Here is a 27,342-nt window from a genome sequence, read left to right on the forward strand (position 1 = left end):
TCTATCTGACACCACCCATGTATTAACATTAAGGTAATAGTTAAAAATCACTTGCCAGTTCTCATTGTTATAAACAGTTATCATGGCTTAGAGTATGTACATCTGGTTCAATTCACACAAGCTTATCAAGCGACTGTAAAATAATTTTACACATACATATACAACTATTATATTGGATAAAAAAATTTGCTTTGAGTCTCAGTCAGCCGATATGCAGCCATATTCGTGGCAGATGTGGGGTGCCGCAATGTAGCCGAGTCTCAGTCAGCCGACAGTGCCGACATGCAGCCATAATCGGGCCAGATGTGGGGTGCCGCAATGTAGCCGAGTCTCAGTCAGCCGACAGTGCCGACATGCAGCCATAATCGGGCCAGATGTGGGGTGCCGCAATGTAGCCGAGTCTCAGTCAGCCGACAGTGCCGACATGCAGCCATAATCGGGCCAGATGTGGGGTGCCGAGCCGACAGACAGCCGACACTGCCGAACCGGAGCCGGAATCGGCCCAGATCTATCTTGCTAGCTGGGCAGGTGCATTGTGGCAAAAGTTTGTGGTGTACCGAATAAGATAAGCTAGCTAGTCAGGTTGTTCCCACGTGTTAGTGGCTGCACGATTGGTTTAAGGTTAAGGTCATTGTCGCGTGCATTGTTTTGTACTGGACTATGCAGGTATTATAAGAAGAAAGGGTCCGTGTAGCGTTTATCAGTTCACTTCTCTGAACGTTTAATGCACTTAACTGTGGTAAAACGAATGCATGCTGAAGCTGGTCATTGTCGCGTGCGGTATATAATGCACCATGGTAAAATGACTTTTATTTTATTTTGCTTTTATTTATGGCAGCTACAACTTAAGTTGCTACAGTTTAAAAGCAGGTGCTGTGGGCTTGTGGTAAGCTGTTCTTTTACAATTTATTGGACTTTACAGAAAGCAACTTGATATTAATATTTTAGATACTTTTTTTATATAGTATTTTTTGTGATGTACTGGTTTGGAAACCAGAGTACCAATAGGGTCAGGCATGAACTGTTTTTAAGCACAACAAACACTGTGTGGGCATTACAGAAACTGTTTACTAAGACTACCTAGCATCATGTTGCTATTAACAAAATACACTGCTCAAAAAAATTACAGGAACACTTTTTAATCAGAGTATAGCATCAACTCAGTTCAACTTCTGGGATACTGATCTGGTCAGTTAAGTAGCAGGGGGGTTGTTAATCAGTTTCAGCTGCTTTGGTGTTAATGAAATTAACAGGTGCATTAAAGGAGCAACAATGAGACGACCCCAAAACAGGAATGGTTTAATAGGAGGCCATTGACATTTTGTCCCTCCTCGTCTTTTCTGACTGATTTTTCACTAGTTTTGCAGCTGGCTAGGGTCAGCGTCACTACTAGTACCATGGTGCGGTACCTGGACGCTACAGAGGTTGCACAGGTAGTCCAACTCCTGCAGGATGGCACATCAATACGTCAGAAGGTTTGCTGTGTCTCCCAGCACAGTCTTAAGAGTATGGAGTAGATTCCAAGAGACAGGCAGTTACTCTAGGAGAGCTGGGCATGGCCATAGAAGGACATTAACCCCTCAGCAGGACCAGTATCTGCTCCTTTGTGCAAGGAGGAACAGGATGAGCACTGCCAGAGCCCTACAAAATGAACTCCAGCAGGCCACTGGTGTGAATGTGTCTGACCAAACAATCAAAACAGGCTTCATGAGGGTGGCCTGAAGGCCCCACGTCCTGTAGTGGGCCCTGTGCTCACAGCCCAGCACCTTAGCGCTTGATTGGCATTTGCCATAGAACACCGGAATTGGCAGATCCGCCACTGGCGCCCAGTGGGTCCTGGGTTCCTCCTGGTGCACGCCTGACCTGAATCCAGTAGAACACCTCTGGGACATTATGTTTTGGTCCATCCGACGCCGCCAGGTTGTGCTTCAGACTGTCCAGGAGCTCAGTGATGCCCTGGTCCAGATCTGGGATGAGATCCCCAGGACACCATCCGTCGTCTCATTAGGAGCATGCCCCGATGTTGTCAGGCATGCATACAAGCACGTAGAGGCCATACAAACTACTGAGTACCATTTTGAGTTGCTGCAATGAAATTTGGGCTAAATGGACTAGCCTGCTGCATAACTTTTTCACTTTGATGTTTGGAGTGTCTTTGAATTCAACCCTCTCTAGGATGATAATTATCATTTCCATTAAACTATGTGGCATCCTTTAGTTCCTAACACATTACCCAGTTCATATCAGGAAAGATAATCTGCATGATTTTTTCTAAGTGTTCCTTTAATTTTTTTTAACAGTGTATTATATAAACATTCTGATTGTTTCTTTAGGTGTAAATTGTTTATCTTGACTTACCAATAATAACTTGTCCACATGCGGTTTGTTTTAGACCTCGCTTGTCTCCCCTGCCACACCAGTTAAGGCTTTTCGCAAGGTTGGGGGTGAACACCTTGCTGGCAATTCTCCAGATTGTCTTTTTCATGGTATGTCCACCACTTAGTGACAGCATGTTAATCTGAAATAATGCACAGTAATAGAAATGTATAAACTTCTTACATGAATGTATGACTTATTTGCATTTTATTTAAAGGTTTTTTTTAATTAAGTATGAATCCGTACTAGCCATCTCTTTTTAAACTAATGTTTGATATTGCAGGGTCTGATGAAGACACAAAAAATCTTATCCGGTGGAGAGTGGCCAACGAGGCCCTCTTCACCGGAAAACGAAATGCAGCGGTTCGAGGGTTTGAGTAAGTAACTGTTTGTTTGATGTAACACAAAATTTGTGTTACATCTTTATGCATAATATTAATTACAAAGGGTGGTATAAAGACAAGTTTTAGTATTTAAGTTTTGCTAACTTTTTTCAAAGCATTAAAAACTTTTAATGACCAAACTTTTTTTGAAGCAGTGTATGCTATATACATTAATAACTGTTATGTGCATTATATTGTAGAGCCTTAGTGTTGGAGAACAGAATGCAGGGGAAGGTGACTCCCACTTATGTGAAGAGGAAGTGGGAGAACCTCAAACAAAAATACAAAGTAAGCTTTGTTTGTTGGTAAGATCAGTAAAAATATCAGAAAATATTTGTAATACAAGTTAAGGTCCTTGTACTGTGTTTATGAATCTTGTAGGAACTTAAGTGTCCACCTACTGGGGTAAGTACAGAGGGTGGTGAAGCAACAGCAGCATCCTGGAAATGGTACGTGGATATGGATGAGGCAATAGGTGGGAGACCATCAGTTAGCCCACCAACCCTTATTTCCTCATCCGGCCAGAATGCTGCTGAAGCTTCACCATCCTCGCGAAGCATGGAAACCCCAGCCAAAAAGAGACGAGTGGAGACAGATTTAGTTGCATATCTGAGAGAGATGGAAGAAAGGGAAAATGAGAGGGAGATAGAAGCAGCAGAGAAAGAGGAGAGAAGATGGAGAGAGGCTGAGGAGAGGGAGGAAAGAAGAGAAAGGGAAAGAATAGAACGAGAGGAGAAGAGAGAGCAAGAGGCGCGTGAGAGAGAGGAAAAGCCAGAGCGAGAGACACGAGAGAGAGGGGAGAGGAGAGACCAGGAAGCAAGAATGAGGGAGGAAAGGAGAGATAGGGAGGCAAGAGAGAGAGAGGAAAGGTTTATTAAAATCTTAGAGATTCTAATAAAAAAATAAATAGTTGAAAATCAAAAAGTGTTGTAGTGTTATTGCATGTTGTGAGAAAGAAAATGTGTTGGCAATTAATGGAAAAAAAGGATTTTCTTTTTAATTTAACCTTAATTAAAAATAGAAAAAGTGGTAAAATTGGAAATTGTAATTAAAAAAAATTCTAGAAATGAAAAATTTTGCTAAGAAAGCTTTACTTTTAAATAATGCATAAACTGTAAATGTAAATAGACAATCAAGAACTGTACAACTAAACGTAAAAACAAACATGAACCTATTAACAAAACATTTTTTCTAAACATAGTCATGCTCATAAAGAGCTGGTATGCGGTGCTGAGGTGCTGAGACAGCTGCAGCAAGACACTTTCTTGCATCTTCACCTGACGTAATGTCATTTATTACAGGCTCTGGTTGGTCAACATCTACCTCTGTTAATTCTGGCTCAATGATGCCTCCATGAGCGATACAGAGGTTGTGGAGCACCGCACAGCATGCAACAACCTCCGGGGCGAAGGCAGGGCTCACCTCAAGGGCTTTAAAGAAAATGGAACGCCATCTTGTTTTCATCATTCCAAAAGCCCTTTCCACCACATTCCTGGCCTTGGACAGTTTGCTGTTAAAACGAGCCTGTACAGGGTTCTGTACTGGCTCTCGATAGGGGGTCAGGAGCCGGATGGGCGTGTTAATGCAGGGATAACCCCCATCCCCAAGAATGTATAGTCCTGCAGGTGGGTATAAGCCCTCTTTATACACAGGGCTGTTCTTTAGTACCCTTGCATCATGAATTGACCCAGGGTAACCAACAAAAATGTCTCTGAACTTCCCCAGGTGGTCACAGATGGCTTGGAGCTGAATTGAGTGGAACAGCTTCCTGTTTAGGTAGCACTGAGCGTTGGCAGAAGGGGGTTTTATACGAATGTGGCACCTATCAATAGCACCAACTGCCACTTTAAAACATTCGCATCCGGCCAAGTGGGCAAACCCAGCTCCTACACACTCTAGTTCAGGGGTATTCAACTAAAATTTTAAGAGGTCCAGTTAGAGAAAATTTCTTGAAGGAAAGGTCCGGAAGATCATAATGTCTAACTATTTAGTGTGATACATATTAAAGTAGCCTAGTAGTTGTATGAACATCTGCATGTAATCAATACCTGACTGTAAAATCAAATTAATTCAGTACAATTCAAAAACTTATTTAACTAACTTACTTAAAAACTTGTTCACAAATTTTAACAATATTTATTGTCATGTAACATACAGTAGAACTAAACATATATGTATGACTGCTGATATGCATTTCAAAATAAGAGAAAAATAAAATTTGAAAATTGTGAATGTTTTACATCTTGACTCAACAGTCTCAACCAATTTTACAGATAATAAGTCTTAACATGTTAACAATGAAACAGTTTTAGAGGTTCACTTTCCTCCCCTCTTATGTTCAATTCCCCTACGTTTTTGCTCAGTGAGAGAATTGAGCTTTAGCTTGTCCTGCCAGGATTTTAAACCTGGGCTTGAATGGAGTCAGGGCCATTCTCATACACACGTGAAGGTGGTCATTGGTGAGCCTGGAACGATATTTAGTTTTGATTATGCTCATTGTGGAGAAAGCTGCCTCACAGTTGTGTGTGGAGCCAAACATGGTCAAGATGTATAGAGCTACTTTCCTCAGACTTGGAAAAGCTGTCTCAGGGACCATTTGGAGCCAGAAAGTGGAAGGATCAGTTCTTACAAACTGCTCTTTTAGGGCCACATCTGCTTGGAGATCAACCAATTGCATCTGGAGAGGCCCAGCATTTACCCATTTAAAGTGCTGTGTGACTTCCTTTGAGAACTGCCTGACATCTGTGATGAGAAATGGGTTCTGAATGAACATGGTGAGCTGCTGTCCAAAGTTAAAGCTGTCAAAACGGTTGCTGAAGTTTACAATCAGCTTATCAATAAAGTCAACAAAAGAAGACACATCTCGCTTTCCCTGAACCTGTTCCTGCACTGCTGGGAAGTGTGCACCTGCAGGTCTTCCTTAAACACCTCAAGTTTCCTCTGAAAGGAGCGGACAGCTGTCATCAGTTCACAAATTGAGTTGTCCTTGCCCTGTAGCCTCAAATTTAGTTCATTCAGATGTAAAGTGATATCAACTAAAAAGGCCACATTGTCCATCTGTTTTTCATTTTCTAAAAAGAGAGAAAACTGTGTTGCCTTCTGACTTTTTAGCTCTGCCAAAAAAGATGCAACTTCCCTCCTAATAGACCAAAAGCGTACCAACACTCTGCCTTTGCTGAGCCATCACACATTGTTGTGCAGCAAAAGATCATCAGCATTGGCATCAACTTCCCTGAGGAATTCCCTAAGCATGCGATGCTGGTAGGAAGAGGATGCCGTGAGAAAATTGATCATTTTCATCATTGCATTCATCACCTCAGCATGCTCATCTGACAGGGAGGCGCAGAGGACAGATTGATGAATAATGCAATGGTAAGCTATGAGCTCAGGATTGTCCACTTTCAGTCTTGCTACAGCTCCTTTCTCTCTCCCTATCATAGCAGGGGCTCCATCTGTGGTTACTGAAATGACTTTTTTTGGCTCTATTCCAAAAACTACTCTTTGATAACATCGCCTTAATGGCCAGGTAGATATCTTCTCCTCTTGTACTGGTCTGAAGGGGAGTGACACCTAACAGGTCTTCACAAAATGCTTTCTGGTCTGTGTTGAAAAACCTGACATACACTAACAGCTGAGCATTGTCACACATGTCAGTGGACTCATCCACTGCTAAACCTACACATGGTGCCCTATGCATGGCTTCATCTAGCTGGGTTAGCACATCCTGGGTCAATATTTCACTTTTCTTTGTGGCAGATGATGCTGACATGGGTATTTGCTTTATTTTATCACAAAGCTCTTGTTTTTGTTTTCCCTCAATTAGTGTTTCAGCTACTGCACTCATGCATTCCTTGACAACCTCTCCATCAGTAAATGGCTTTTTGTGTTGACCCAAAATCCAAGCAATTCTGAGGGAACACTCATGAGCACGTTGTTGGGCAGTGAATGTGTGGCTCAGGATTCTGGTGGACTGGTCATATTGGGCTCTGAGACTACTTATTTTATTTGATCTCACTTCAGATTTGAGTGGGTATGTTTGTTCAAAACCTTTATGCTTTGTCTCATAATGGCGTTTTACATTGGCACTTTTAATAAGTGCCACGGTTTCTGAACATATGAGACACACGGGTTTAGTGCTCCCAGTGGGAAGTATGAACAGAAATGACTCTGTCCATTCCGGATTAAATGCTCTGTTTTCGCTGTCCACTTTTCTTTTTTTGGAGAGCGCCATTTGTTTGTTATTTTTCTCTCCCTTTGTTTCTCGCCCGTGTTTTCCTCAATTTTGTCTGGCGCAGTCGTCTGTATCTCTCCCTTTTTGTTTTCTTTAAATTTGCTATGTTTTTTTTCTATCTACCGTCTTTTCATGAGCAACTTGCCTCTAACTCTCTCATCCGTCTGCACTGGAGCGTCGCAATGTTTACTTCCTGGAATGCACGGACTTGATTGGTTGAGTGGTGTCACGTGGGAACTCGCATGCAATTGGTCTGTGCCTTTCTTCATTCACTAAACCGCTACCGTAAAGACTACAAAAGCTGCGCCGGTTAAAACAGAAGCGCTACGTCAGGATTTAAATCATAACTTTCTGTTTTGGCTGTAGGTCCGGGTCCGTATGGGTCAGCTTCTGGGTCCGGACCCGGACCGCGGTCCGCCTGTTAGTGACCTCTGCTCTAGTTCATCACCAGTTGGTAGGGTGATAATCCTCCTGACTAGCCCTCTGACAGCCCTACTAATTCTGTGTACAATGTCGTGCACAGACGATTTGGGTATGGCAAAGGCTCGTGACACAACACGATAAGATGCTGCATGTGCCAGCCAATAGAGGAACACCAACACTTCAATGTCCCTGCTCCACCCATGATCAGCTTCAGTTTTTAATGAAGTGATGAGTGAGGTGATGGTGTCCCGGGAGAGACGAAGGTCAGCCTTGAGGTCTGCACCACTAAAATACAGCTGCAAGATAGGCACAGCTGTGTTCAGGTTGCAGTACGATCTCGGGTTCACATGCTGTAAAATAAATGTACATAGTTCAGTTTTTGTTCTTACTGGTTTTGCATTGTTTTATTTATTATTATTATTGTTATTATAATTGTTTTTATGTTACCTATCTAAAATAAAATCAATGTGTGTTGAACTTTAATCTTCACTCATAAGCTATTATTATTTTTGTCCTTTTTCGAAAAATTCTTCTACTATAATTATTAATGTGTCAGATCTATCATTTTGTCATGTTTTTTTATTGTATTAGTCTAATCATGGTAATGTAGTATACTGTTGCTAAAAAGGATAGTAGTACTTACATTATTTCTGAGGTAAAAAATCAAAAAAATTTTAGCTCTCTTCTGCGATTTACAGCTCTCTGCCGTCTCAGTGTGGAGTCGGGATACATGACTGGATTAATCGGTAAGTGGCGCAAAAAGACGAGATAAATACCCAAAATATTAGCGAGTGGCGCTTGAAATGAGCATGCGGTCTGTAACTATGGTGACGTCATCACGTCCTCACGTCATCACTTGACGTTGGTAAGATGGCGGACGTAGTACGTACGTGTGTTGTGTGAATACTGCGTACTTACGTACTGAAAGTACGTACTTCTTTACCGGCCGAGTAGTATATACTTCCTCCAATCTAGTACGTACTCAGTAAGTATGCGATTCCGGACGCAGCCTTGGACTGCGAATTTTCCAGTGCTGGTTCTTCAGATTCCGAAGCTATTTCTGAATTTAATGAAGAGGGTGAATCTGCAGTGACAGTGGGGGTGCCTGTATAACGTTTTTTCTTTCTTTCTTTTGTTGTTGTTGTTGCAGGGTCCATCTTGTTTTACGCTTACATTCAGGTGTAATAAATGTTAAATGAATTAATTATGAAAATGAGCTAAGAGCGTCATTTTACCGCAGCCTGAGTGTCAGGCTTTGTGTTTTAAAATGAAAACAATGGCAACAGTAATTATAGGCAAGTTTATTAATGGTTCACACTCAATAAAATAATTGTACTTTAGACTATATTTAAACAGCCTCGGCGTTCTAAAACACTTAATGACGGTTAATATGGCATTACAGCCTGCAGATACTCTCTTGCTGGAATGATTGAAATGTATTTTTTCGTTGAATAAAAAATTATTGAAACGAATAATAACTTAAAATGTAGTATATATTGTTATATTAATTATACCTACTAAATAGTTAAGATAGTTAACTATTAGATAGTTAATAGTGGCGCAATAATAACCAGGCTAGATTTGCTTTGCTCTCAAGTCTCATGCAGGTACAGTACAGGTGTGTGTTAGTGCACCGAGCACCATCAGAGAGAGTTTTAGTGCTGAGGGGAACATCACTACCCCACTCAGATCCTCTCTGAAACCACATCAGGTGAACATGTTGGTTTTTCTAGCGGGCATGATAACGCAGGTTTAAGGTCTTTCAGCCTTTATTCTATTTTTATTTATACCATATTTTGATCAGATTAGTGCATTTAAAATATTTAGCCTAAACACTTTTTTCGTTTTACAGTGTATATCTAGCCTAGGATAGAAGCTAAATTTAAACCTTTTTTTAATAGAGAAAAGACGTGCATTCTTATAGCGCATCCCTGCTCTGTTCAGTATTTATCAATAAACACGCATTTGATTTGTCCTAAAGCTGTCTCATCTATATATCTATCTAGATATATAATATTTATGTATTTGACGATAATATCAAATCGGTGTTGGTGTTGAATTGAATTATTGCAGCCAAACACAACGCAGCTTTTAATCATTTTGCATTGCCTTCCATTCAACTGCTTGAGTTGTTGTCCACCATCTACGTCACACGTGCGACGCCTGTGACAGATTCCGAAGACCGCGAGCGACGCAAAACAACAGAATTTTAAGCCGTATTCCTTGAATTTGTAAAAAAAAAAAATGTTTTCTAACTATCAATAATCACAAGTTAGGAACTCAACTTTCGATGCATGTACAGTGTATCACAAAAGTGAGTACACCCCTCACATTTCTGCAAATATTTCATTATATCTTTATATGGGACAACACTATAGACATGAAACTTGGATATAACTTAGAGTAGTCAGTGTACAGCTTGTATAGCAGTGTAGATTTACTGTCTTCTGAAAATAACTCAACACACAGCCATTAATGCCTAAATAGCTGGCAACATAAGTGAGTACACCCCACAGTGAACATGTCCAAATTGTGCCCAAATGTGTTGTTGTCCCTCCCTGGTGTCATGTGTCAAGGTCCCAGGTGTAAATGGGGAGCAGGGCTGTTAAATTTGGTGTTTTGGGTACAATTCTCTCATACTGGCCACTGGATATTCAACATGGCACCTCATGGCAAAGAGCTCTCTGAGGATGTGAGAAACAGAATTGTTGCTCTCCACAAAGATGGCCTGGGCTATAAGAAGATTGCTAACACCCTGAAACTGAGCTACAGCATGGTGGCCAAGGTCATACAGCGGTTTTCCAGGACAGGTTCCACTCGGAAGAGGCTTCGCCAGGGTCGACCAAAGAAGTTGAGTCCACGTGTTCGGCGTCATATCCAGAGGTTGGCTTTAAAAAATAGACACATGAGTGCTGCCAGCACTGCTGCAGAGGTTGAAGATGTGGGAGGTCAGCCTGTCAGTGCTCAGACCATACGCCGCACACTGCATCAACTCGGTCTGCATGGTCGTCATCCCAGAAGGAAGCTGACGCACAAGAAAGCTCGCAAACAGTTTGCTGAAGACAAGCAGTCCAAGAACATGGATTACTGGAATGCCCTGTGGTCTGACGAGACCAAGATAAACTTGTTTGGCTCAGATGGTGTCCAGCATGTGTGGCGGCGCCCTGGTGAGAAGTACCAAGACAACTGTATCTTGCCTCCAGTCAAGCATGGTGGTGGTAGCATCATGGTCTTGGGCTGCATGAGTGTTGCTGGCACTGGGGAGCTGCAGTTCATTGAGGGAAACATGAATTCCAACATGTACTGTGACATTCTGAAACAGAGCATGATCCCCTCCCTTCGAAAACTGGGCCTCATGGCAGTTTTCCAACAGGATAACGACCCCAAACACAACCTCCAAGATGACAACTGCCTTGCTGAGGAAGCTGAAGGTAAAGGTGATGGACTAAACCCAATTGAGCACCTGTGGCGCATCCTCAAGTGGAAGGTGGAGGAGTTCAAGGTGTCTAACATCCACCAGCTCCGTGATGTCATCATGGAGGAGTGGAAGAGGATTCCAGTAGCAACCTGTGCAGCTCTGGTGAATTCCATGCCCAGGAGGGTTAAGGCAGTGCTGGATAATAATGGTGGTCACACAAAATATTGACACTTTGGGCACAATTTGGACATGTTCACTGTGGGGTGTACTCACTTATGTTGCCAGCCATTTAGACATTAATGGCTGTGTGTTGAGTTATTTTCAGAAGACAGTAAATCTACACTGCTATACAAGTTGTACACTGACTACTCTAAGTTATATCCAAGTTTCATGTCTATAGTGTTGTCCCATGAAAAGATATAATGAAATATTTGCAGAAATGTGAGGGGTGTACTCACTTTTGTGATACACTGTATGTGTTTAAAACTTCAATATTAGCTGGTGCTTAGCCTTTAATGTCACACAAGCTCGGTGCAAAACACGCAAGCTCACACAAGAACTTTTTCTTACAATAGTTATTTTTTTTAAGGAAAATAGTTGTTGTGTGAAGCTTCCCAGCATGAATATTAATAAAAGTGCCTGTAAAAAATTTGGAACATGTAGCTTTGTCTCAGAAGTGTCTTTTTGTTATTACCTTATGGGATGAAAAAATATCAGATATATATCGTATATCGCCATTTAGCTTAAATATATTGAGATATAATTTTTGATCCATATCGCCCAGCACTATTATTAATACACTTTCATTTATTTAGGAATGTGAAATCAGATCAGTGCTGGTTGAGTTATTGACATACTAAGATAGTATTACTAGGGGTAAGGAGGAGCCCAGCTAGCAAGATAGATCTGGGCCGATTCCGGCTCCGGCAGTGTCGGCTGTCTGTCGGCTCGGCACCCAGCATCTGGCCCGATTATGGATGCATGTCGGCACTGTCGGCTAACTGAGACTCGGCGGAATTGCGGCACCCCGCATCTGGCCCGATTATGGCTGCATGTCGGCTGACTGAGACTCAAAGCAACTTTTTAAATCCAATATAATAGTTGTATATGTATGTGTAAAATTATTTTACAGTCGCTTGATTAGCTTGTTTGACTTGAACCAGATGTACGTACGCTAAGCCATGATAACTGTTTATAACAATGAGAACTGGCAAGTGATTTTTAACTATTACCCTAACGTTAATACATGGTGGTGTCAGATAGAATCAGTTCACTACTTCAATACGAAAGGTTCCCTGAACGCATGCGCGAGGAGCCTCGCGCGCTTAGTTCAGTTTAAATAAGAAATCCGTTATCTTTTACATTTATTCACTGAGGATTTCAAGGTAATGTTAACTGCTGCTCTTTAGGACTAAAAACTTACTAAAACATTATATTAAAAATACTGATATACTGCAGTAACAGAACAATACATATAATCAAATAATTTCATATTTTTGATTATTAATAAATATATTATAGCTATGTTTTAACGTTAGCCAAAAATGCTAGCTTGGCAGGTATGGTAAACTAACTATCTAGCCAGCTATACATAAATATGGCAGCAAAGGCTATCAAAATGAATTTAAAACATACACCTAAAGGAAACTTACACTGATATTATGAATACTATATAAACCATCAAACTATATAGCCAAGTTATATTACAAACATAATATTTTAAAACGATGACATTAGTTACCTATATCTACAGTTGTTTGGAGCTGGTGGTCCATCTTTTTTGAGTAAGGGGTTTGATGTATATAAAAGTTTGATAACATTAGTTCCCTCTTCCTGGCAGTTGACAATATTATAAAAACTTTTAGTCATTGGCTGGCATAAATAACCCAGGAAACATGTTTACAAAGACAAAGCACATTATCATGCATAAAGCACTTATTTACAAGTCTTTATGAAGTTCCTTGATTGAATGATTTAACTAATTAAGTGTTTATATTTCTGCAGTGACTTTTTGTGCACCTTTGAGTCCAGCTCACTCAGCCACCTTGTGTTATTTGTCCTACACTGATCTTGGTAAGATGTTTACAAAAGCTGCTTTTATCAACATACAGTTTGAAAGACATTTTCAGGATCGATTAGGGATAATGTATGCAAGCACTGTACATAACACTGCAAAATATTATAATCAAAAAGCACATTATCATGTCTAAAGCACATATTTCCAAGTTTGCACTTATGTTCTTCAGCCTACTAAAGGCACTGTTTATTCTGCTCAAGCACTGTTCTGGAAACATTTTCGTGATGCCACTCCTGCTGCCTGAGTGAATCAATAAACCATTTTAAACCAGGTAAACATATTTAAACTACAGTTACTTCTTTTCCATCATTAAGTGGAACTGAAAATTTTGAATAAGATCCACATTGATCTGTGAAAAATAGTTTTTGTTTTCATTCCAGAATTACAGACCAGTGTCAGGAGGTAGGAGATCAGCAGTCAATTATGGCAGGACAAAACATTTTTATAATAAATAAAAATACTTGAAATAAAATAAAAAAATGTATTTTGGTGTACATTTGTTTTTTTTTCTGTTACTGTTTTTAATTGTATTATTATTATTACTTATAATTATAATAAATTGTATATATATATATATATATATATATATATATATATATATATATATATTTACACATATATATATAACACAGTATTTTCATAGCAATAAGAAGCAAGAACAGTTGTAGTAGTCCCAGTGACCATTAAAGGTTACATATGGCTGGGGAAAGCCTTTTAGAAATCTACTGCAGGCCAGAACTGGGCCATATTTGGCCTTATAATGGCTGTTCTGGCTAGCAGGTGGTTAAGTGCTGGCTTATTGCTGGCAGTCATGGCTGGGATCCGGGCAGCCGTATACGGGCCACAATCTAACCGTCATTCATTTTGACACCGGGCCAGATTCGGCTGCTGGATGTGGGCCGACACAAAAGGTTCCGGCATGCCGGATACATTTTTTGCTAGCTGCGTCGTTGATGTTGTGTTGTTTCACTCTAGATGCTTGTTTATTTTGTTGTGTTTATTAGGATTTTAACGTCATGTTTTACACTTTGGTTACATTCATGACAGGAACGTAGTTACCCATTACACAAGTTTCTTCGGTTCACAAGGTTATATCAAACACAGTCATGGACAATTTAGTGTCTCCAGTTCACCTCACTTGCATGTCTTTGGACTGTGGGAGGAAACTGGAGCACCCGGAGGAAACCCACACGGACACGGGAAAGACATGCAAACTCCACACAGAAAGGACCCGGACCTCTTCACCTGGGGATCAAACCCAGGACCTTCTTGCTGTGAGGCGACAGTGCTACCCACTTAGCCACCATGCCATCCCACTCTAGATGCAAATTTACAAATAATATACACAATCAGACCTTTTTGTCTAATTGAGATGGGTCTTTGTTTTTGTATTTTATAATTTATTGTTGTAGCGCTGTTCCATGTTGAGTATATAAATAAAGCCATTTAAATAATAAACATATGATACGATATTTTTGTACATTAGTCATCGATTTTACATGTAATTTGGTAATAAATTAATTTAAGCAACAAAAAAATCTAGGGAGCCATTTGGAAGCCGAAAGAGCCGGCTCTTTTTAGTGAGCCGAGCCAAAAGAACCGGCTCTCTAAAAAGAGCCGAAATTCCCATCACTACTGAAAAACGTTGCGCGCATGCGCAGCAGGTGCAGCCGCTGAGGCACCCTCAAGCACGCTGGTTAATTATGACGTCATCTGTTGATTCTCCTGCTCTGTGTGAATAAGAAACTAAGCAGCAGCTTTTCTTCTGTTTCTACATTAAGATCATTACGCTTAACAGAGAAACACCTTTAACTTACAATACACAACACCATGTCTCCTTTACTTATTTTTAATCAGGTAAGATACAAATACATGTTATTTATTCATTCTTTTTTTAATGTTTAATTGTTACAAATTGTTAGTTTTTATAGTTTTAAAATAACATTTATTTTTTATTAAAACTAATACAGAATGAGGCTGCATGTATGTGCATGAATTTAAAATCTTGTTGTGTATGTGTTTATTGTTATTAGCAAAATAATAAAGTGCATCAGATAAAGTATGAAAAGGAGACAGCACTACAGAGGAGTAAGAAAGAAATCATGAACAGAAACTTAAATCACCTGTATAGATAATGAACATTAAATCAGTGTAGAAGTGAAATGATTGAAACTGTAGTGTCCACTGTAGAGGTCGATATGCATTTGAAACATGGAAACCTGTGCTTGTATAAAAGAAAAAAAAAAGAAAAAAGAAAAAACATAAGTGATATTCTATATTTAACATCATTAATAAGAATCATCACTTAATCATTATTTTAATCTATTGTAGTTTATTGCTTTAATCCGTTAGTTGGTTAAAATGTATGGTTAAATAATACTAATACATACTAGTAATTGAAAGATCACTGGTTCAAGCCCCACTACTGCCAGGTTGCCACTGTTGGGCCCCTAATCAAGGCCTAGACCAGCCTTTCTCAACCGGGGTGCCGCGGCACCCTGGGGTGCCGTCAAATATATTCTGATAGTGATGAGTCGTTCGCGAACGATCCGATTCTATTGAACGGCTCTTTAAAATGAACAAAAGGAACCGAGTTGCGTTTCTGGGAGCCGCTACATATATGGTTATTTCTGCACAGTTCGGCTGTAATCCACCCATTCCGCTTCCATCAGTAGAGGGAATTAATCATAATCGGAATCGGAATCGGGCTTTATTGGCCAAGTATGCTCACACATACAAGGAATTTGTTTTTGGTTACACAGATGCTTGCAGTGCACGAAAAATACAGTAAAGACAATCTTATTCACACAGCTCACTCTCTCCTTACACACACATTCATACCCGTAAACATAGAAAACATTTGTAAACATTTAGCATGTGCAATTTACATTGTAATTTTAAAAAGGTGCAGTTTTGTGCAATATAAAAACTATAGAAAATATAAAAATATATAAATAAGAAATGGAAGTAAAAGTGAAAATCCTGTGTATGCCATTACATAAATGAAATAGGTAGTTTTGATGTGCAAGTGTCCCGAGTATTAACAGTACAGTAGTGTTCAATTGTTCATGAGCGTAATGGAGTTTGGATAAAAGCTTCTCTGTAGCCTGGTCGTTCGGGTCTTCATGTGGCTGAAGCGTCGGTCTGATGGAAGGCACCGAAAGAGGTGATGGCCAGGGTGAGACGGGTCAGTGATGATTTTCTCTGCACGCTTCCTGGTTCTGGAGGCATGCAGGTCCAGCAGTGTGGGCAGCTTTACACCGATGGTCCTCTCTGCAGACTTGATGATGCGCTGCAGTCTCTTGGTGTCATGTTTTGTGATAGCGCTGCCCCACACTGTGATGGAAGTGGTGACGATGGACTCTATGATGGCTGTGTAGAACTGCACCATCAGCTCTTGGGGTAGGTTGAACTTCCTCAGCTGGTACAGGAAGTACATCCTCTGTTGAGCCCTCTTGATGATAGAGTTGATGTTGCTGTCCCACTTCAGGTCCTTGGAGATCGTTGTGCCCAGGAACTTGTAGGACTCCACAGCCATCACAGTTCTGTCTAGGATGGTGAGTGCTGGCAGGGTTGGGGGGCTCCTCCTGAAGTCCACGGTCATCTCCACTGTTTTTGCTGTGTTCAGCTCCAGATTGTTCTGACTGCTCCAGAGGACAACCTGATCAACCACCCGTCTATAAGCAGACTCATCACTGTCACTGATGAGACCAATGACTGTAGTGTCATCTGCAAACTTCAGGATTTTAACAGAGGAGTCCATGGAGGTACAGTCATTTGTGTACAGCGAGAAGAGCAGTGGGGAGAGTACACAACCCTGTGGGGCACCCGTGCTGATGGTTCGGGTCCCTGAAGTACACTTTCCCAGCCTCACCTGCTGTTTTCTGCCAGTAAGAAAGTAAGTTATCCACTGGCAGGTGGAGGCTGGTACGCTGAGTTCAGTCAGTTTGCTGTGTAATTGTCCTGGAATAATTGTGTTGAAGGCTGAGCTGAAGTCCAAGAACAGAATTCTTGCATAAGTTCCTGGGTGATCAAGGTGTTGGAGGATGAAGTGGAGACCCATGTTCACTGCATCGTCCACCGACCGGTTGGCCCGATAGGCAAATTGCAGGGGGTCTAGCAGGGGGTCCGTGATTTCCTTAATGTGGTTGAGAACCAGTCTTTCAAAGGACTTCATGACCACAGAGGTCAGGGCAACAGGTCTGTAGTCATTTAGTCCTGTGGTAGTTTTTGGGAATGGGTATTATTGTGGAGCATTTAAAACAGGACGGAACAACACACAGCTCCAGTGATCTGTTGAAGATCTTAGTGAAGACAGGTGCAAGTTGGTCTGCACAGGTCCTCAGGCAGGAGGGCGAGATTCCATCAGGACCTGGGGCCTTCTTGACTTTCTGTTTTTTAAAAAGTCTCAGCACGTCTTCCTCGCAGATCTTCAGGGCAGGCTGGATGGGTTGGATGGGTCTAATAAGACTAATAAGAGCTGTTTATTGTCGAAATTCAAATCCGAGAGCGGAGAGCGAGCAAGACACACACACACACACACACACACACACACAGACAGAGCGCGAGAGAGAGAGAGACTCAACTCAAACTCAAAAGAAGCTTTATTGGCAAGACAAATAAGGACATGTGTGCATCATCCCAGGCTTAGGTTTCACATTAAAAGTAAGTCACATTTACCCCTCCCTCCCTAAATGACACCTTATGGTGTGTGTGCGTGTGTGTTAGTAGTCCGAGGGATGCAGAGTGTACGTTTTTTAATACATTTTAGACTGGGGTGACTTGAGATTTTGCATACTTTTAAAGGGTGCCCTGACTGAAAAAAGGTTGAGAAACACTGGCCTAGACAGTACACTGTCAAAGTACATTGTATAAAAGTTTCTGCTAAATACCAAATATGTAAATGTAAATAAATATAATTTATAATTTTACAAATATATACCATTTCATGAACCCACTGGTTACTGGAAGAAACATCACAGGATCACAGTGGATTGTGGGTAATAGTGGATAGTGGCAATAAAGAGCATTATGTACCCCTTAACCCAGCACTGGTTCTGACAATTCAACAAGGTTTCTTTCAAAGAACATTGGTTAGAATCATACAGAAGAGACTTTCTTTAGTCAGTCCTCTAGACATCTTGTGGTTATGTAGAAAGACGTCCTAACCGTGAGACCTCACTAACATCTGTAATTTCTCCACTACTCTTCATCTTCCTCTTCTCATAATTCAATGTGTGTTCAGATGCTGTAAAAGAGATCAGACAAAATCAGATGTTTCAGTCACCCATCAGACTCAACACAATCAGAACCAGTATGAACGATGTGTACATGTGTATGTAATGTGTGCATGTGTGTGTAGTGTGTGCATGTGTGTGTAGTGTGTGCATGTGTGTGTAATGTGTGCATGTGTGTAATGTGTGCATGTGTGTGTAATGTGTGTAATGTGTGCGTGTGTGTGTAATGTGTGCATGTGTGTGTAATGTGTGCATGTGTGTGTAATGTGTACATGTGTGTGTAATGTGTACATGTGTGTGTAATGTGTGCATGTGTATGTAATGTGTGCATGTGTGTGTAATGTGTACATGTGTGTGTAATGTGTACATGTGAGTGTAATGTGTACATGTGTATGTAATGTGTGCATGTGTGTGTAATGTGTGCATGTGTGTGTAATGTGTAATGTGTGCATGTGTATGTAATGTGTACATGTGTGTGTAATGTGTACATGTGTGTGTAATGTGTACATGTGTGCGTAATGTGTACATGTGTGTGTAATGTGTACATGTGTGTGTAATGTGTACATGTGTATGTAATGTGTGCATGTGTGTGTAATGTGTGCATGTGTGTGTAATGTGTACATGTGTGTAATGTGTACATGTGTGTGTATTGTGTGCATGTGTGTGTAATGTGTGCATGTGTATGTAATGTGTGCATGTGTGTGTAATGTGTGCATGTGTGTGTAATGTGTGCATGTGTGTGTAATGTGTGCATGTGTGTGTAGTGTGCATGTGTGTGTAATGTGCGCATGTGTGTGTAATGTGTGCATGTGTGTGTAATGTGAGCATGTGTGTGTAGTGTGCATGTGTATGTAATGTGTACATGTGTGTGTAATGTGTGCATGTGTATGTAATGTGTGCATGTGTGTGTAATGTGTGCATGTGTGTGTAATGTGTGCATGTGTGTGTAATGTGAGCATGTGTGTGTAGTGTGTGCATGTGTATGTAATGTGTACATGTGTGTGTAATGTGTGCATGTGTATGTAATGTGTACATGTGTGTGTAATGTGTGCATGTGTGTGTAGTGTGCATGTGTGTGTAATGTGTGCATGTGTGTGTAATGTGTGCATGTGTGTGTAATGTGTGCATGTGTGTGTAATGTGTGCATGTGTGTGTAATGTGAGCATATGTGTGTAGTGTGTGCATGTGTGTGTAATGTGTGCATGTGTGTGTAATGTGTGCATGTGTGTGTAATGTGTAATGTGTGCATGTGTATGTAATTTGTACATGTGTGTGTAATGTGTGCATGTGTGTGTAATGTGTAATGTGTGTGTAGTGTGTGCATGTGTATGTAATGTGTGCATGTGTGTGTAATGTGTACATGTGTGTGTAATGTGTACATGTGTGTAATGTGTACATGTGTATGTAATGTGTGCATGTGTGTGTAATGTGTGCATGTGTGTGTAATGTGTGCATGTGTGTGTAATGTGTGCATGTGTGTGTAATGTGTGCATGTGTGTGTAATGTGTACATGTGTGTGTAATGTGTACATGTGTATGTAATGTGTGCATGTGTGTGTAATGTGTGCATGTGTGTGTAATGTGTGCATGTGTGTGTAATGTGTTCATGTGTATGTAATGTGTGCATGTGTGTGTAATGTGTGCATGTGTATGTAATGTGTGCATGTGTGTGTAATGTGTGCATGTGTATGTAATGTGTACATGTGTGTGTAATGTGTGCATGTGTGTGTAATGTGTGCATGTGTGTGTAATGTGTGCATGTGTGTGTAATGTGTGCATGTGTGTGTAATGTGTGCATGTGTGTGTAATGTGTACATGTGTGTGTAATGTGTACATGTGTATGTAATGTGTGCATGTGTGTGTAATGTGTGCATGTGTGTGTAATGTGTGCATGTGTGTGTAATGTGTTCATGTGTATGTAATGTGTGCATGTGTGTGTAATGTGTGCATGTGTATGTAATGTGTGCATGTGTGTGTAATGTGTTCATGTGTATGTAATGTGTGCATGTGTATGTAATGTGTGCATGTGTGTGTAATGTGTGCATGTGTGTGTAATGTGTTCATGTGTATGTAATGTGTGCATATGTGTGTGTAATGTGTGCATGTGTGTGTAATGTGTGCATGTGTATGTAATGTGTGTGTATGTGTGTGTAATGTGTACATGTGTGTGTAATGTGTGCATGTGTGTGTAATGTGTGCATGTGTGTGTAATGTGTTCATGTGTATGTAATGTGTGCATGTGTGTGTAATGTGTGCATGTGTGTGTAATGTGTACATGTGTGTGTGTAATGTGTGCATGTGTGTGTAATGTGTGCATGTGTGTGTAATGTGTGCATGTGTGTGTAATGTGTACATGTGTGTGTAATGTGTTCATGTGTATGTAATGTGTGCATGTGTGTGTAATGTGTACATGTGTGTGTAATGTGTACATGTGTGTGTAATGTGTGCATGTGTGTGTAATGTGTACATGTGTGTGTAATGTGTACATGTGTGTGTAATGTGTTCATGTGTATGTAATGTGTGCATGTGTGTGTAATGTGTGCATGTGTGTGTAATGTGTACATGTGTATGTAATGTGTGCATGTGTGTGTAATGTGTACATGTGTGTGTAATGTGTACATGTGTGTGTAATGTGTACATGTGTGTGTAATGTGTGCATGTGTGTGTAATGTGTACATGTGTGTGTAATGTGTGCATGTGTGTGTAATGTGTACATGTGTATGTAATGTGTGCATGTGTGTGTAATGTGTACATGTGTGTGTAATGTGTACATGTGTGTGTAATGTGTGCATGTGTGTGTAATGTGTGCATGTGTATGTAATGTGCATGTGTGTGTAATGTGTACATGTGTATGTAATGTGTACATGTGTATGTAATGTGTGCATGTGTGTGTAATGTGTACATGTGTGTGTAATGTGTACATGTGTGTGTAATGTGTACATGTGTGTGTAATGTGTGTGTAATGTGTACATGTGTGTGTAATGTGTACATGTGTGTGTAATGTGTGCATGTGTGTGTAATGTGTACATGTGTATGTAATGTGTGCATGTGTGTGTAATGTGTACATGTGTATGTAATGTGTACATGTGTGTGTAATGTGTTCATGTGTATGTAATGTGTGCATGTGTGTGTAATGTGTGCATGTGTGTGTAATGTGTACATGTGTATGTAATGTGTGCATGTGTGTGTAATGTGTACATGTGTGTGTAATGTGTACATGTGTGTGTAATGTGTACATGTGTGTGTAATGTGTGCATGTGTGTGTAATGTGTACATGTGTGTGTAATGTGTGCATGTGTGTGTAATGTGTACATGTGTATGTAATGTGTGCATGTGTGTGTAATGTGTACATGTGTGTGTAATGTGTACATGTGTGTGTAATGTGTGCATGTGTGTGTAATGTGTGCATGTGTATGTAATGTGCATGTGTGTGTAATGTGTACATGTGTATGTAATGTGTACATGTGTATGTAATGTGTGCATGTGTGTGTAATGTGTACATGTGTGTGTAATGTGTACATGTGTGTGTAATGTGTACATGTGTGTGTAATGTGTGTGTAATGTGTACATGTGTGTGTAATGTGTACATGTGTGTGTAATGTGTGTGTAATGTGTACATGTGTATGTAATGTGTGCATATGTGTAATGTGTACATGTGTATGTAATGTGTGCATATGTGTAATGTGTGCATGTGTATGTAATTTGTACATCTGTGTGTAATGTGTGCATGTGTGTGTAATGTGTAATGTGTGCATGTGTATGTAATGTGTACATGTGTGTGTAATGTGTACATGTGTGTGTAATGTGTACATGTGTATGTAATGTGTGTGTAATGTGTACATGTGTATGTAATGTGTGCATATGTGTAATGTGTACATGTGTATGTAATGTGTGCATATGTGTAATGTGTACATGTGTATGTAATGTGTGCATGTGTGTGTAATGTGTGCATGTGTGTGTAATGTGTGCATGTGTGTGTAATGTGTGCATGTGTGTGTAATGTGTGCATGTGTGTGTAATGTGTAATGTGTGCATGTGTATGTAATTTGTACATCTGTGTGTAATGTGTGCATGTGTGTGTAATGTGTAATGTGTGCATGTGTATGTAATGTGTACATGTGTGTGTAATGTGTACATGTGTGTGTAATGTGTGCATGTGTGTGTAATGTGTGCATGTGTGTGTAATGTGTGCATGTGTGTGTAATGTGTGCATGTGTGTGTAATGTGTGCATGTGTGTGTAATGTGTGCGTGTGTGTGTGTGTGTTTAGTTGTATTTGTGTATAAATCAACAGTAACTCACTCTAGTTCCTTTAGGTTACATTGTGGATCCTCCTGTAGATCTTTGAGCAGTTTTACTCCTGATTCTCCTGGATGATTGAGGTTCAGATACAGTTCTCTCAGACGTGATGATGGATTTGATTTCAGAGCTGAAGCCAGAGCAGTAAAACCTTCATCTGTAATACTGCAGCTCCACAACCTGCAGAAGAAAATCATTTAATAAAAATCATACATCATCTTCTCCCACCTCCTCCTCCATCTCCATTCAGATCCACAACCAGACATCATCACTGAGAAATCTTCAACATGTAAAACTATTCTATTATATTAATGATAAAGTGTTTTATCTTGTGTGGGGAAACGAGTAAAATATGAAACTCCTACACACATCAATAACAGTTTCTGTATCAATGATCTTCTGTATCTACAGTGTAAAAGTAAAGATCTTACTTCAGTATCTCCAGTTTACAGTGTGGATTCTCCAGTCCAGCAGAGAGCAGCTTCACTCCTGAATCCTTCAGGTTATTGTTATTCAGGTCCAGATGTTTCAGACTGGAGGAGTTTAAACTGAGAACTGAGGACAGAACTTCACAACTTTTCTCTGTTAGATCACAATTACACAACCTGGAGAGAAATAATCAGATCAATCAGAGAAATGAAAGACGTCACCCTGCAGCAGTAGGTGGAATCCATGTAGCAAATCTGATAATATTACCCAGACTGCATTGCAGATAAAAGTGAAAGCAGTTGAATTGATGATGCTGAATCAGTAATCATTCCAACAACTTGTTAGCTGGTAGATCATTTAGCAACAATCACACTACAACATCTACACATTCAAAACCAAAAATCCTCCCAAACACCAACTAATGAAACCTGGGATTTCAGTTCTAGTTTAATTAATGATGCTTCATAATCACACAGGAGTCTGAATCATTATCAGATGTTTTCATAGTGGTGTTTAAAGTAATATATCAGGATGGTGGGTGGAGCAGCTGGTAGAGCGAGTACTGCAATGCAACACAGTTCCTGAGCTCCTAGGTTTAATTATCTTTTTTTGTTATTGTCTATGTAGAGTTTTATATGTTCCCCCAATAGTTCCCAGCATTTTATGGTTTGTTTTTTTCTGAACATAAAAACATTTGAGGGTAAATTAGCTACTCTAAGTGGCTCCTGGTGTGAGTTATTGTATCTAAAAGTGTGTGTGTGTGTGTGTGTACATGAAAGAAGACACACTTCCTGGTTTTAAGTGGTGTGGGTCTTATGGGAAAAGCTCATTTTCCACCAGGTTGCACCACATGAACCCCCTGTGATATCAGAAGCTAAAGTTGAACAAAGTGAAATTTATGATGATGTAACATGAACTGTCAGAGTTGTGATGTAAACACTTTTTTCCAACATGGCCGAACAATCCAACAAATAATAATGTAGAATTTGTATGTTAATTCTAACAGTAAATCAGGTGAATGAGTTTCACCTCTCAGAAACCTACTGCCTGATGTGCACATGAAAACAGCATCACTCCAGGGTGTGTTTCTACTATACTCGGATTGTTTCCCACCACGCCCCTGACCAGGATGAAGTGGTTAATGTAACTGAATGAGTCCTGATGTATAAAACTTTGTAATCATTAAAAACGTGATTTGATTTTAGAACATCAAACCCCCCAGCTATTCAGATCTAACTGAAGCACAACTGATGATTTCTGGTTAAAACTGATTTACTGGTCGTTACTGGCTTGTTACTAAAATATTGCTGTTACCTCTGTGAATGTTGCTAACTAAAAAGCTAATCCACAAAATTCATTTTATTCCTGTATAGAGGAACACTGAGAAGATAAAAATAACAGTTATTACTGAATCACATTTTTCTTCATCCATGATAAATTCCTACAGCAGGTTCAACACCAGAAACTCAGGTGCTGCTAGTTTAGGATCTAATCTCAGGTAAGTTAGTGAGCTACAGTAAAGAAACAATTATGATAGGATGTGATGATGTATGAAGACTCCAAAGAGTCCCAAACAAACCATCTACCAAGGTTCAGCTTTTATTAAAATGATGCTTCAGAGTGAAACAGATCTTCTGTATCTACAGTGTGAAAGTGAAGATCTTACCCCAGTATCTCCAGTTTACAGTGTGGATTCTCCAGTCCAGCAGAGAGCAGCTTCACTCCTGAATAGTTTACAGTGTGGATTCTCCAGTCCAGCAGAGAGCAGCTTCACTCCTGAATGCTTCAGTTTATTGTTATCCAGGACCAGATGTTTCAGACTGGAGGAGTTTAAACTGAGAACTGAGGACAGAACTTCACAACTTTCCTCTGTTAGATCACAACCCCACAACCTGGAGAGAAATAATCAGATCAATCAGAGAAAGTAGCAGATCTGATATTATTACCCAGAATGCATTGCAGATGAAAGTGATAATGCTGAATCTGCAGTTGTTCCAAAGTGAGTGTAAAATGTGATTTCAGACTTAAAATGGATTCCACATTTTAAAGGCTTTTACAGTTCAAATTTTGAATCTTCAGTAGATCTTTGTTAGCTGGTAGATCATTTAGCAACAATCACACTACAACATCTACACAATCAAAACCAAAAACCCTCCAAACACCAACTAATGAAACCTGGGATTTCAGTTCTAGTTTAATTAATGATGCTTCATAATCACACAGGAGTCTGAATCATTATCAGATGTTTTCATAGTGGTGTTTAAAGTAATATATCAGGATGGTGGGTGGAGCAGCTGGTAGAGCGAGAACTGCAATGCAACACAGTTCCTGAGCTCCTAGGTTCAATTATCTGGTTACTGTCTGTGAAGAGTTTTTGTATGTTCTCCCAATAGTTCCCTGCATTTTATGTTTTGTTTTTTTCTGAACATAAAAACATTCGAGGGTAAATTAGCTACTCTAAGTGGCTCCTGGTGTGAGTTATTGTACCTAAAAGTGTGTGTACATGAAAGAAGACACACTTCCTGGTTTTAAGTGGTGTGGCTCTTATGGGAAAAGCTAATTTCCCACCAGGTTGCACCACATGAACCCCCTGTGTTATCAGAAGCTAAAGTTGGACAAAGTGAAATTTATGATGATGTAACATGAATTGTCAGAGTTGTGATGTAAACCAGACATCATCACTGAGAAATCTTCAACATGTAAAACTATTCTATTATATTAATGATAAAGTGTTTTATCTTGTGTGGGGAAAATGAGTAAAATATGAAACTCCTACACACATCAATAACAGTTTCTGTATGAATGATCTTCTGTATCTACAGTGTGAAAGTGAAGATCTTACCCCAGTATCTCCAGTTTACAGTGTGGATTCTCCAGTCCAGCAGAGAGCAGCTTCACTCCTGAATCCTTCAGTTCATTGTTACCCAGGATCAGATGTTTCAGACTGGAGGAGTTTAAACTGAGAACTGAGGACAGAACTTCACAACTTTCCTCTGTTAGATCACACCCCCTCAACCTGGAGAGAAATAATCAGATCAATCAGAGAAATGAAATACGTCACCCTGCACCAGTAGGTGGAATCCATGTAGCAAATCTGATAATATTACCCAGACTGCATTGCAGATAAAAGTGAAAGCAGTTGAATTGATGATGCTGAATCAGTAATCATTCCAACAACTTGTTAGCTGGTAGATCATTTAGCAACAATCACACTGCAACATCTACACATTCAAAACCAAAAACCCTCCAAACACCAACTAATGGAACCTGAGATTTCAGTTCTAGTTTAATTAATGATGCTTCATAATCACACAGGAGTCTGAATCATTATCAGATGTTTTCATAGTGGTGTTTAAAGTAATATATCAGGATGGTGGGTGGAGCAGCTGGTAGAGCGAGTACTGCAATGCAACACAGTTCCTGAGCTCCTAGGTTTAATTATCTTTTTTTGTTATTGTCTATGTAGAGTTTTATATGTTCCCCCAATAGTTCCAAGCATTTTATGGTTTGTTTTTTTCTGAACATAAAAACATTCGAGGGTAAATTAGCTACTCTAAGTGGCTCCTGGTGTGAGTTATTGTACCTAAAAGTGTGTGCACATGAAAGAAGACACACGTCCTGGTTTTAAGTGGTGTGGCTCTTATGGGAAAAGTTAATTTTCCACCAGGTTGCACCACATGAACCCCCTGTGATATCAGAAGCTAAAGTTGAACAAAGTGAAATTTATGATGATGTAACATGAACTGTCTGAGTTTTGATGTAAACACTTTTTTCCAACATGGCCGAACAATCCAACAAATAATAATGTAGAATTTGTATGTTAATTCTAACAGTAAATCAGGTGAATGAGTTTCACCTCTCAGAAACCTACTGCCTGATGTGCACATGAAAACAGCATCACTCCAGGGTGTGTTTCTACTATACTCGGATTGTTTCCCACCACGCCCCTGACCAGGATGAAGTGGTTAATGTAACTGAATGAGTCCTGATGTATAAAACTTTGTAATCATTAAAAACCTGATTTGATTTTAGAACATCAAACCCCCCAGCTATTCAGATCTAACTGAAGCACAACTGATGATTTCTGGTTAAAACTGATTTACTGGTCGTTACTGGCTTGTTACTAAAATATTGCTGTTACCTCTGTGAATGTTGCTAACTAAAAAGCTAATCCACAAAATTCATTTTATTCCTGTATAGAGGAACAATGAGAAGATAAAAATAACAGTTATTACTGAATCACATTTTTCTTCATCCATGATAAATTCCTACAGCAGGTTCAACACCAGAAACTCAGGTGCTGCTAGTTTAGGATCTAATCTCAGGTAAGTTAGTGAGATACAGTAAAGAAACAATCATGATAGGATGTGAAGATGTATGAAGACTCCAAAGAGTCCCAAACAAACCATCTACCAAGGTTCAGCTTTTATTAAAATGATGATTCAGAGTGAAACAGATCTTCTGTATCTAC

The 27,342-nt window shown here is 39.9% G+C and overlaps 2 protein-coding genes and 1 pseudogene across 2 annotated transcripts in view; 1 reads left to right on the forward strand and 2 right to left on the reverse strand.

Annotated features, from left to right (window-relative positions):
- LOC134328803 (uncharacterized) overlaps positions 1-27,342 on the forward strand; it is a 450,585-nt gene that overhangs the window by 344,782 nt on the left and 78,461 nt on the right. The window lies entirely within an intron of this gene.
- Positions 1-27,342, reverse strand: part of LOC134328715 (zinc finger protein 271-like) — a 525,414-nt pseudogene that overhangs the window by 237,122 nt on the left and 260,950 nt on the right.
- Positions 17,495-27,342, reverse strand: part of LOC134328722 (NACHT, LRR and PYD domains-containing protein 14-like) — a 32,701-nt gene continuing 22,853 nt past the window's right edge. Inside the window, exons 7-9 of the mRNA XM_063009903.1 lie at positions 22,874-23,047; positions 22,446-22,622; positions 17,495-18,156 (exon numbers count right to left, since the gene is read on the reverse strand). Of these exons, the coding sequence (XP_062865973.1) occupies positions 18,150-18,156; positions 22,446-22,622; positions 22,874-23,047 (358 nt within the window). The 3' untranslated portion in view covers positions 17,495-18,149. The remainder of the gene's footprint in view (positions 18,157-22,445; positions 22,623-22,873; positions 23,048-27,342) is intronic.

This window comes from Trichomycterus rosablanca, chromosome 15 (assembly GCF_030014385.1).
Source record: "Trichomycterus rosablanca isolate fTriRos1 chromosome 15, fTriRos1.hap1, whole genome shotgun sequence".
Lineage (NCBI taxonomy): Eukaryota > Metazoa > Chordata > Actinopteri > Siluriformes > Trichomycteridae > Trichomycterus > Trichomycterus rosablanca.